At 39.4% G+C, this 13,100-nt stretch overlaps 1 protein-coding gene across 2 annotated transcripts in view; it reads right to left on the bottom strand.

The window, feature by feature from the left end:
• The window catches only part of FERMT2 (fermitin family member 2), a 97,438-nt gene that overhangs the window by 33,663 nt on the left and 50,675 nt on the right, over positions 1 to 13,100 (bottom strand). For both annotated transcript variants that reach the window (XM_026455339.1, XM_026455340.1), the window contains exon 4: positions 5,212 to 5,346. In XM_026455339.1, the coding sequence (XP_026311124.1) occupies positions 5,212 to 5,346 (135 nt within the window). The remainder of the gene's footprint in view (positions 1 to 5,211; positions 5,347 to 13,100) is intronic.

The following is a 13,100-nucleotide window of genomic DNA, read 5'->3' as shown; positions in this document are numbered from 1 at the left end:
ATTTTGAAATTGTTGACCATGGAAGAGGAAAAACCTGACATTATATATGTTTATTTCTATGTGGCTAAATTTTCTCCTAGAATATAAATTCATATATTTATTCTGTTTATATCAACAGTATACACTACTCTCCAACCATTAAAAATCAGAGACAGCCAAGAGGAAAAACAACAAACCATAAGGCTTATTTGTGATTTTGGTTTGCAACCCACTTTCCTACCAAACAAAAGTATTTTTAAAATACAGATTAGTATTCAGCTGTGACTTCTAAAAGAAAAAGTATTAGTGGGTTGCTCAATCTAAATTACTATGTCTTAATCAAGGCAGCCCAGCTTAAGAATTCATTGAAAAGACTGATGCTAACTCAATCATGATTATTAATTAGCTTAAGTTATATACTAATCAGCTTTCCTACATTGTGTCATTATCACCAAGCTGAAGGGAACAGAAGCAAAAATTAGTAAGTTCTGGAACTATTACAAAATTATCCAGTGCTTCCAATTCTACCAGTAGCTTCTTGTCGTTTTGTTTTGTAAGATCTAAGCTGATAATTTTATTTTTCATAGTCACAGAGTTTGCTTCTAGCCATTTCTGTATGATGTAGAAATTTTAAGATTTCCTGCTTCCTGGACCAGCATACTCTCAAGAATTTCTATGCATACTGGTGTTCACCCATGGTTTCTGGGCAACAAAACCTCCTCAGCTTTCCAAATTCTAACTCTCTAAGACTTACAGAAACATTCAGCATTATTGCTTCTATTGATATGGGATGATTCAGATCGCCACTACTCATGTAGAGTACAGTATAAGGATTTGTTAGAGAATTTAAATTTTAACTTTTTTTTTCTTTAAGGTAAACAAGGCTACAAAAATTAAATAAAAGCTAGATTGTGGCATCTGTGGCCACTGACATATTTGCTAAAATTATGGGTCTGTATGTACTCGTGAGGGATAGAAAGGGGAAGGAGACGGGTGTGTGCATACTGCAATCGTGTAAGCTCTAGCTTGGAAGCGGGATGAGCCTGGGCTTACAGCTCAGCTCTACCAGTTACCAGGGATCAGCTCCCAGACAAGTGATTTAGCCACTCTGGGTTTCTCTTCTCAGGCTACCGATTTTTCAGAATTACTCAATTAATAAATATATTTAACTGTGTGGATTAAATATATTACATGTAGTGTTTTGGACAAGAAGTTGCTCAATAAATGTGGTTGTCAGTAATAGCAATGTTTTAATAAAAATATTGTGTTTTTTTTTTTTTTTTTTTTTTTCTGAAAAGGATCTCTTACAAATAAAGAGGCCACAAATGTCCCTTAGGACATTCAAAGCTGTCCAAAGGTCAAGCATCTGAAAGGAAAGAACAGAGGAATGGTACACAGAGCAGAAATAAAAGCAGCTGCAGTCTGGGTGAAAAGGGAACTGGGTGAAAAAGAACAAGGGAGCTCAAGATTGGGGAGGGTAAGAATTGGTAAGGATGTTCTTCTTGGGCACAAGCTAGCCAAAAATTGGGCAGCACAGGAACAGCCCAATGATGCAGTGACAAAGGTTAGTACAGTCATGAGTCTACTAACAACAGGGGTAAGTTCTGCGAAATGCGTCGTTAAGGGATTTCACTGTTGTATGAACATCATAGAGTGTACTCATACAGGCCCAGAGTGTACACCCAGGCTATATGGATGGTACAGTCTATTATTGCTCACAGGCTACAAATCTGTACAGCATGTTACTATACTGAATGCTGCAGGCAACTGTAACACAATGGTAAGTATCTGTATCTGTGTATCTAAACATCTCTAAACATAAAAGAGTTAGAGTGAAAATACAGGGCCAGGTGCGGTGGCTCACGCCTGTAATCCCAACACTTTGGGAGGCCAAGGCAGGTAGATCACTTGAAGCCAGGAGTTCGAGACCAGTCTGGCCAACATGGTGAAACTCCACTTCTACTAAAAATACAAAAGTTAGCCAAGTGTGGTGGTATGCACCTATAGTCTCAGCTACTTAGGAGGCAGAGGCAGAAGAATTGCCTATATTTCCGCTGCAGAGAGCAAAGATAGTTCCACTGCACTCCAGCCTGGGTGACAGAGTAAGACTGTGTCTCAAAAAACAAAAAACAAAAAACACCGGGCGCAGTGGCTCACACCTGTAATCCCAGCACTTTGGGAGGCTGAGGTGGGTGGACTGATCACGAGGTCAGGAGTTTGAGACCAGCCTGACCAACATGGTGAAACCCCATCTCTACTAAAAACACAAAAAATTAGTCGGGTGTGGTGGTACACGCCTGTAATCCAACCTACTCAGGAGGCTGAGGCAGGAGAATCGCTTGAACCTGGGAGGTGGAGGTTGCAGTGCGCCAAGATCACCGCCACTGCACTCCGGCCTGGGCAACAGAGCGAGACTCCGTCTAAAAAAAAAAAACAGTATTATAATCTTATGGGACTACCATCGTACATGTGATCCGTTATTGACCAAAACATCACCATGCAGCACATGACTATATATATTTCTTACTATGTCACAATATCACATGGACATAATCTTTTATTCTCTTTTTTTTTTTTTTTTTGAGACAGATTCTTGCTCTGTAGCCCAGGCTGGAGTGCAGTGGCGCAATCTCGGCTCACTGCAACCTCTGCCTCCCGGGTTCAAGTGATTCTCCTGCCTCAGCCTCCAGAGTAGCTGGGATTATAGGTACCCACCACCATGCCTGGCTAATTTTGTATATTTAGTAGAGATGGGGTTTCACCATGTTGGCCAGGCTGGTCTTGAACTTCTGAACTCAGGTGATCCACCCACCTCAGCCTTCCAAAAGTACTGGGATTACAGGCATGAGCCACCGCGACCGGCCCCTTTTATTCTCTTTTACCTCTTCCTCAACCCACAGGCTTCCACCAGTATCAGCAATCCTTCCCCACATTCCCTCCTGTACAAATTACTGACTGGAAGTAAATTTTGATACTCTTTCTACAATAATGATTTGATAATTTTGTAAAATATTCAGAAACCAATGGTTCTACAATGCCCTAGCCTGAATTCCATCGCCTGCTGTTAAATATGTTCCAATGTTATCCTGAAGGAGCTCGGAGGTCTCTCCCCCATAAACTGGCTCAAATCATTTATTAACATCTTGTGTTTCTGCAAGGATGTTCTTTGTTAGGATCATTCTTTCTGCTTAGACTGCCTTTTCCCATCAAAAACCTGATCACTGGAACTTAAACACTGAATTCACAAACTTTGTTTGGAACTGTTTTCTGAATTTCAAAAACATTATCTTCTATAAAAGTCATTTAACATTTATACATTACCTCCTTAAGTATAGTAACTGTTTTTCCACTAACCTATAAACTACTTAAGAGTAAGGATTGTCTTATTTCTTTGTATCTTTCAAAATGCAATCAGTACATAAATACAGAAAAGTCACAAGACTTGTGACCTTAGAAGACTTTTTACTGTGCCATAATTTCTTAACCTTATCCTCAAAATGTGGGTATTAATAGAATCCACTGCAAAGAACTGTAGTGAAAATTAGATGGGTTTCCACGGGTAAAGTGGGCACTGCACAGTAAGTGCTCTGTAAGTGTTGCTTTCATTACTAGTATCATCATCATCATCTCAGAATTTAAAAAACCAGAATGAACTAAATTAGTAAGATTAATTTAGATATTTGCTACAGGGACCCATCCTAAGTAATGGATTTATAAATTGTGGCTGATGGAAACACGGGAAACTGCAATGTTCAGTCCAGGTATATGCCCACAATTAAAGAACAATATAACCTAATTAATTAGCCACCTAGCTTCCCAACAGATATTACCTGCATGCCTGCTGAATGCCATATGCTGAGTTAGATTCTGGTGACAAAAAGGTGAGACAGCCCCTTCATGCAGTGAGCTCACATTAGCAGGGAAGAACACAGTATAACAATACCAAACCCAGAAAAGTCTGCTAACTTATGACAGAAGGATTCCTAATTCAGATTGGAAAAGTAATGAAAGGGAATCTAAGAAAGCTCCTCAAAGGAGCAAAACCTTTAAGGAAAAAAGGTAGGAAGGCCAGGAAACCAGAATATGCAAAGCAGAGAGAAGGCTGTTGTGTGTGTGTGGTTTTTCTTCGTTTTGTCGCGAGACGGAGTTGTCACCCAGGTTGGCTCACTTTAACCTCTGCCTCCTGGGTTCAAGCAATTCTCCTGCCTCAGCCTCCTAAGCAGCTGAGATTACAGGTGTCCACCACCACGCCTGGCTAATTTCTGTATTTTTAGTCGAGATGGGGCTTCACCACATTGGCCAGGCTGGTCTCAAATACCTGACCTCAGGTGATCTGCCTGCCCTGGCCTCCCAAAGTGCTGGGATTACAGGTGTGAGCCACAGGGCCCGGCCTGCTGTTTTTTTTTTTTTTCTGAGATGGGAGTTTTGCTCTTCCTGCTCAGGCTGGAGTGCGGTGGCATGATCTCAGCTCACTGCAACCCCCACCTCTCGGGTTTAGGTGATTCTCCTGCATCAGCCTCCCGAGTAGGTGGGACTACAGGTGCGTGCTACCACATCCGGCTAATTTTTTTTGGTATTTTTAGCAGAGACGGGGTTTCACCGTGTTAGCCAGGATGGTCTCGCTCTCTGACCTCGTGCTCCACCTGCCTCGGCTTCCCAAAGTGCTGGGATTACAGGCGGGAACCACCACGCCCGACTTTCAGTAAGGATTTAAGGAATAATGCATTAATTAAATAGTGGTGGTTTTCATGATCTAAATACTAAAAAGTTCCAATTTCTGCCTGAGTCCAATTCTGATACTATTCCTTTTTGACTCTCTGAACAAGAGAAGTGGGCTTGCTCTTTATTGATTCAACTATTAACACCAGACATGACGATTTGCACATGAGAGAAACCGACACTGGATAGCGATTTCAGGACAGAGAAAAATGCTGAAGGAGAGTTTTTGTTTTTTTTGAGACGGAGTCTCACTCTGTTGCCCAGGCTGGAGTGCAGTGGCATGATCTTGGCTCACTGCAACTCTGACTCCCAGGTTCAAGCGATTCTTCTGCCTCAGCCTCCCAAGTAGCTGGGACTATAGGCATGTGCCACCATGCCTGGCTAATTGAAGTTTTTGGTTTTTAACTTGACCACTCTTCCTGACCTACATGATCCATTTACCTACCACAAGAAAGACAAAGGTACACAGTCCACAGTTCTTACTTTGAGCCCATTGCTTGGTAAAAGTCTTACCTGACCCAGGAGTGATAAGAGGCCCCTCTAATTCAAGTGCCTCATCTTCAGACTGGTCATCTAGCTTCTTCTTTTTTTTCTTTGTTGGATCTCTGGGTTTCTTTAAGAGAGAAAGTTCTTCGGGGTGTCTGATATCTGTTAAAAAAAAAATAGATTGTTTTACTAGAACAAAGGAAAATTTAAACACTTTACACTTAGCAAATCTACTGTTTCAAGATAAGAATTTGTAACTTCCTTCTGTATGTCTGAGTTGTGTCAGACATTGATGTCATGCAAAACACTGATTATGACACGTAAACTACCCAAACATTCTTAATTTCTAACTATATAATAAATGTAATGACCTCAAAGTGGAGATAACAATCTACTAGGGTACAGAAAGAAAATATTAGAAGCCCTTATTTATATACTTATTTTTTATCTAAAACTGGAAGAAAAATTGAGATTTATATTATATGTCCTTCACTTGTAATGTACACATGATAAATGAAGTAAACGTCATGATACTTTTAAATCATTACCAAATCCCAATTTTTTTTTTTTTTTGAGATGAGTTTCACTCTCATTGCATAGGCTGGAGTGCAATGGAGTGATCTCGGCTCATGGCAACCTCCGCCTCCCAGGTTCAAGCGATTCTCCTGCCTCAGCCTCCCGAGTAGCTGGGATTACAGGAATGTGCCACCATGCCTGGCTAATTTTGTATTTTTAGTAGAGCTGGGGAATCTCCATGTTGATTGGGCTGGTCTCGAACTCCTGACCTCAGGTGATCCGCCTGCCTCAGCCTCTCAAGTGCTGGGATTATAGGCGTGAGCCAACGTGCCCGGCCCCAAATCCCAAATTTTAATTGATTCAAATATTCTGCCCTGTATCAAATGGCTGCAAGTTTCTGATCTATTTTCTTTTTTTTTTTTTTTGAGACGGAGTCTTGCTCTGTAGCCCAAACTGGAGTGCAGTGCCCGGATCTCAGGTCACTGCAAGCTCCGCCTTTCGGGTTCACGCCATTCTCCTGCCTCAGCCTCCTGAGTAGCTGGGACTATAGGCGCCCGCCACCTCGCCCGGCTAGTTTTTTGTATTTTTTAGTAGAGACGGGGTTTCACCGTGTTAGCCAGGATGGTCTCGATCTCCTGACCTCGTGATCCGCCCGTCTCGGCCTCCCAAAGTGCTGGGATTACAGGCTTGAGCCACCGTGCCCGGCCTATCTATTTTCATTTGAGGAATCTGATAACAAGCAAAATGGTTAAATGAAAATAACAAAAGGAATTAAAAATGACCCAACACAACACACACACACACACATATAATATTATATACTGCACATCATGTTCACAAATTGCAAGACTCAATTTTGTTAAGAAGTCAGTTCTCCTCAAATTAAGCTAAAGATTTAATGAGATGCCAGTCAAAATTCCAATTTGCTTTTCTGTAGAAATTGACAGATTGTAAAATTTATATGAAAATGAGAACAATCCTAGAATAGTCAAAGACATTCTTAAAAAGAACAAAATTGGACGACTTGCACTAACTGATTTTAAGACATCATAAAGCTGTGTCAATCAAGACACTGCACTTACTGGCTTTATGAAAAGACGTACAGATGAACGAAACAGAAGTGGGCCCCCAAAACAGGCCTACATATGGGTGATCAGAATTTTTTGACAAAGATACCAAGGCAATCCAAGGCGAAGGAAAAATCTTTTCGACAAAGTGCTGAACAATGATTCATATATATATATTTAAAGACCATTAACCCTTATAACAATATGTGAAAATTAATTCTAAATGACCACTGATCTAAACACAACAGCCAAAATAATGAAACTAGAAGCATAAGACGACAAAGATTTCTTAGATAGGACACACAAAAAAAAGGAACCACAAAAAAATTGCCCTTTATTTAAAAACAAAAAAACCCAACCTACCTACTCTTTAAAAGACACTGCTGAGAAAACAAAAAGACAAGCATATAATGGGACAACATATTTGCAGCACACATATCTGACAAAAGACTTGTATTCTGAATATATAGAGAGCCCAAACAACTCAAGAAGACAAATGAACTAAGGATCTGGACAATTACTTCATCAAAGAAATATGACCAAGCAGCACATGAAAAGATACTTGACATTATCAACCATCAGGGAAATACAAATTAAAACCACAGTGAGATAGTGGTGTCCACACATCAGAGAGGCCAGCATTAAAAAGACATACTACCCAGTGTCAGTGAGGATGTGAAGAGGAACTTGAACTCTCGTAAGCAGCTGGTGGGACTATTAAATGAGACAATTTTTTGAAAACAGCTCAGCAATTCTGTATAAACATACATGTACCACACAATTCAAGACATTCTACCTCTAGTTATTTACCCAAGAAGATGAAAAGCACATTTGTAGTAACTTTGATTCGTAAAAGCCAAAACTGAATATAACCCAGATGGATAAACAAAAATGTGATATTTGCAAACCAATGGTATACTACTTAGACAATGGAACACAACTCATCGATCAGTAAAAAGAAACAAACTATTGACACATGCAATAAAATGAATGACTCTCAAATTTATTATATTAAGTGGAAGACAAATTAGAAAAGAGTATATGTGATTCCATTCATAAAATTCCAGAAAATGCCAACAAATCCGTAGTGACAGAAAGCAGATCAATTTGCTGGAAGCTGAAGTTTGACAGGTGACAGAAATATTCTGAACGTTGATTGTGGTGGTTTCAGAGGTATAAATATCTGTCACAACTCAAATTTTACACTTTAAACGGATACAGTTTATTATATCTATTATACCACAATAAAGTTAATTAAAAAACAGTGTGAAACGATGAAGAACCCAAAAATTAACAGTAAAAAAGAAAAGCCACAAAAAAAAGAAGCAATAGGTCTACAGTCATGCGTCACTTAAGGATGGGGATGTGTTCTGAGAAATGTGTCCTTAGGCAATTTCATTTTATTTTTTGTAGAGATGGGGTCTTGTCATGATGCCAAGGCTCCATGAGTTTGGTCTCCAAACTCCTTGGCCTCCCAAAGTAATGGGATCTATTATAGGTGTGAGCCACTGCACTTTTTTTTTTTTTTTTTTGAGATCGAGTCTCGCCCTGTCACCCAGGCTGGAGTGCAGTGGTGCGATCTGGGCTCACTGCAAGCTCCGCCTCCTGGGTTCACACCATTCTCCTGCCTCAGCCTCCCCAGTAGCTGGGACTACAGGCACCCGCCACCACGCCCGGATAATTTTTTGTATTTTTAGTAGAGGTGGGGTTTCACTGTTATTAGTCAGGATGGTCTTGATCTCCTGACCTCATGATCCATCCGCCTCGGCCTCCCAAAGTGCTGGAATTACAGGCGTGAGGCACCGCGCCCAGTCGCTGCATTTATTTTTAAAATTTATTTAAAAAATAAAGTAATTGCACTACGATGTTACAAAAGCTACATCATCACAAGGAGACAGAAAATTTTTAACTCCATTATAATCTTAAGGAGCTATCATTGGATATGTGGTTCATCGTTGGCCAAAATGTTGCTATGCAGCCCATGACTGAGTATTACAATGTCTGCAGCACTACACTATATGCCAGAGTATGAAGAGAACAGACAACACAATTCATATCACTATAAAACTTGTAAAGCTGTAGACTGCTAATTACTGGATCAAAATTTTACATGTGGCAGTTTACAGCTTTAGGAGCCCATGACATCCACTAGATTGAACCCAGTATTATAAATTCAGAAAGCTTTTTGTTTGTAGGGGACCTGAAAGTAGGATCCTACCATGCTGCCACAGAGCTGATGAGGCACAATTTAAGGTGGAAGCACACAGCCAAACTACCTAGATTCAAATCCTAGGTCCACTATTTATTAGCTGTATGACTCTGGGCAACCTACTCAGCCTGTCAGTGTCTGAGTTTCCTCATCTCAAATGAGAATAGTGCCTCAGGAGGTAGTTCTATAAATTAAATGATACATAACAAACGCTTTGTAAGTATTTGTGTCTTAATGTTTTTCCTCTAATTATAAAACCACTAACAAGAGAGGCCGGGCAAGGTGGCTCAAGCCTGTAATCCCAGCACTTTGGGAGGCCAAAGTGGGAGAACTGCTTGAGCTCAGGAGTTCAAGACCAGCCTGGGCAACATAGGAAGACCTTTTCTCTACAAAAAAAAAAAAAAAAAAGTTTTTTTTTTTAAATTAACCAGGCATAGTGGTGCACACCTAGAGTCCCAGCTACTCAGGAGGCTGAGGTGGGAAGACTGCCTGAGCCTGGGAGTCCAGGCTGCAGTGAGCCGTGACTGGGCCACTGCTCTCCAGCCTCAATGACAGAGCAAGACCATCTCCAAAACAATAAAACACACACACACACCATGGTAGAAATTTGGAAGTTACCGCCCCCTCCAAAATATAAATAACTGAATCATTTAGAATGTGTTCTTTCAGTACCATAAGACAGGGCAAAAAATAAAATGTGCTTATAAAAGATGAAATATGACTAGTAAATGATCATTTTAAAAACTGTGTAATATTCTATGTAAATAAATCACAATTTAATCATTCTTCTAATATTGAGCCCATTGTAAACAATATTTAATAATTCTACAAACATCTATGTCCATCTTTGTCCATATTTTATTTCAGAATTCACTAGAGTAGAATTACTGGATTAAAGGTTATAATATAATTTTAAGGCAAAGATGTAACAAGATGGATATATATTCTTGTTTTATGTATTTGATTAGTAGTAACGTACATCTTTTCATGTGTTTTTAATAATTTATATATATTTTCTCATTTTTCTGTAAGATTTCTTCAAATCAAAGTTAATTTGCATGTAAAAATTAACATGGTAGCAATTACTGCAAACCACCTTGGACTTTTTCCATGTTTAAGTAACAAGCCCAAATAAATTATTTTAATAAGTATATGGGTTTTGGTCTGGTTTTCTGTTGGTTATTTCAATGTTACTATTAGAAACACTCGGTCAGGCACAACAGCTCATGCCTGTAAACCCAGCACTTTGGGAGGCCGAGATGGGTAGAGCACCTAAGGTCAGGAATTTGAAACCAGCCTGGTCAACAAGGTGAAACCCCGTATCTACTAAAAATACAAAATTAGCTGGGTATGGTAGCGCATGCCTGTAATCCCAGCTACTAGGGAGGCTGAGGCAGGGGAATCACTTGAACCCAAGAGGGGGAGGTTGCAGTGAGTTGAGATCATGCCATTGCACTCCAGCCTGGGCAACGAGAGTGAAACTCCGTCTCAAAAAATAGAAAGAAAGACAGAAAGACAGAAAGAAAGACATAAAGGAAAGAAAGGAAAGAAAGGAGAGAAAGGAAAGAAAGGGAAGAAAGGAAAGAAAAGAAAGAAAAGAAAGAAAGAAAGGAACACTCTGGGACATACCTAGGTTTTTATTTTGTTCTGTATTTTACAGGCTATTTTCTGATGGGTTTTCTGAAACCTGAAAATGGAATTAACAGAAGAACTATCCTGAATGAATATGTGACCACAGAGTAGGTGACTATAACTGCTCTTTAATTATTAATAAATTTGGGGTAAGTACATCTAGTAAAGAGCAGAAATCATGTTAACAAGTAAATACTTGCTCCTTAAATTCTGCCACTTTCTTGAAAGCATCTAGACATATCTGATTTTTTTTTAAAAACATACTACAGCATTTTTCAGCTAAAGTTACACAATTAAAAATCAAATATTTTCTTCATTCTTGTATATTTAGGTTATAAAGTTAACCCACTTATCCTCAAATGTAATTCTTGGGGTTTCATGGATTAGCAATGATTGCTATAATTAGGTAGGTTCAGAAACTCAGAAGTGATTTCAAGTGTATCTTTTGAACCTAAGATTTATCTAATACAGCTGCATCATGATTTCCTGGAGTTATTTTTAAAGGAATAAGATTTAACACGTAGAGATCTAATGGTTTATGAATTCTACTTTTCATTCACAGTGATTCCTCAGCTTTAAATGCCAATGGGGCCACACTGGGATAAAATAAAGGCATTAGAAAATTCCAAGCCTCTGAATAAGCAGTTGTCTACACTGCTTCAACATTCAGTGGAGGGAGGGTGGTCGTGGGGTAATCTCTCTCTCCACCCATTCATTTCTCCAAAGTAAATGAAGTACTAGCATGTGATGAAATATCTAAAAAGTATTGAAGGATAAATAACAAATCCTTATATAACAAATCTCACGCCTGAGATATGATATGCTTCTATCAAAGTCACCACAGGCACTATTGAGTGGGAGACAGTAAAGCAAGCATTACATTTCGAAAAGTTCTCCCAAATGTTTCCGGCATATCCCCGAGGTTTGAGAGTCACCGTACTCCATGATTCAAATGGATTTTTGTTCCTAGGTCATTTTCTGTCTGGCTCACAAACCAGGTAGTATTAAATGTATATTAATATGCATATTTACATTAGTAAAAATTAAGTAGCTTTTTCATCAGTCTTAAGTAGATAAAGCAGTTCTTAACTAGATGGGCCCATGAGAATTGCTTGTAAAATCAATAATAATAATATTAAAAATACATGCCGGGGCCATATCCCCAGATTTTTACATTAGCTCAGGGCTCCAGCAGCTTATTTTATAGAAGTTCTGTAAGCAATTCTGATTCCAGCTTTTTTTCTCTTTTGAGACGGAGTCTTGCTCTGTCGCCCAGGCTGGAGTGCAGTGGCGCGATCTCAGCTCACTGCAACCTCCGCCTCCCGGGTTCAAGCAATTCCCCTGCCTCAGCCTCCTGAGTAGCTGGGATTGCAGGCGCCTGCCACCACACCCGGCTAAGTTTTTGTATTTTTAGTAGAGATGGGGTTTCACAGTATTAGCCAGGATGGTCTCCATCTCCTGACCTAATGATCAGCCAGCCTCAGCCTCCCAAAGTGCTGGGGTTACAGGTGTAAGCCACTGCACCCAGCCTCGAGCTTCTTGATAATTACTAGCTTAGGGAAGGGAGAGAATGAAGGGTAGGAAGAATGACTTCTTATTTTTCTAATGGTAGGTAGTTCCATATTGGAACTGGGTAGCCATTGGCTGCATATGAAGTGTGAATAAGTGATTTTCATTTCATTACAACAATAACGAAGTAAACCTAACTCTCCACATTAAGATACTGATTATTTCATTGACATGAGAATTTAGGACTCACTGATTTACTGTATGCCTTGTATCAAGAAGTAATGAATAGATTTAGAAATCTGTATAAGATTTCTAAATGCGTAAGCGTGGGGCTGGAGGAGAGAATAAATAATTTTTAAAAAATTATATCAAAATAAAACATACCCAGAGGACTGTGAGACATGAAAACTTTAAAATGGCCATACCAAAATACTATACTAATTTATGCTCAATTTTACATTTCAATCAGGATAAGCTAGCATTTATGAGGCACTATGCAAAGCAGTGCTCTAGAACCTCTATAACAGAATATACAGAAATGAACTGACAGGGGCTCACTGTCACCCAGGCTGGAATGAAGTAGTGTTAGTGTGATCACAGCTCACTGCAGCCTCGACTTCCTGGGCTCAGGCAATCCTCTGGCCTCAGCCTCCCAAAATACTAGGAATGCAGGCCTGAGCCACTACACCCAGCCACAGCAATGGCATTTAATGTTCATTATAATTAGCATGTTATCAAACAGAAGACAAATCTAGTCTAATCTGTACAGGCTATATAATTACTATACATACAAAAAAGCATGAGGGTGAGGAATTGAGAAACTGAGATAAAGAAGGGTTCTCAGGGAAGATAAAGCTTTCTGGTTAAAAAAGTATATTGAATATGTGCATTTATTTTCACTCCTTTTTAAAATCATGTAAACAATAAAGAAAACACAAACCTATAAGGGCCCCCAAAATGGAAGAAAATATTGGATAATAAAT

Source organism: Piliocolobus tephrosceles, chromosome 6, assembly GCF_002776525.5.
Source record: "Piliocolobus tephrosceles isolate RC106 chromosome 6, ASM277652v3, whole genome shotgun sequence".
NCBI classification, from domain to species: Eukaryota; Metazoa; Chordata; class Mammalia; order Primates; family Cercopithecidae; genus Piliocolobus; species Piliocolobus tephrosceles.
Note: the sequence above shows the minus strand (reverse complement) of the source record. Positions and strands in the feature narration are given on the sequence as shown.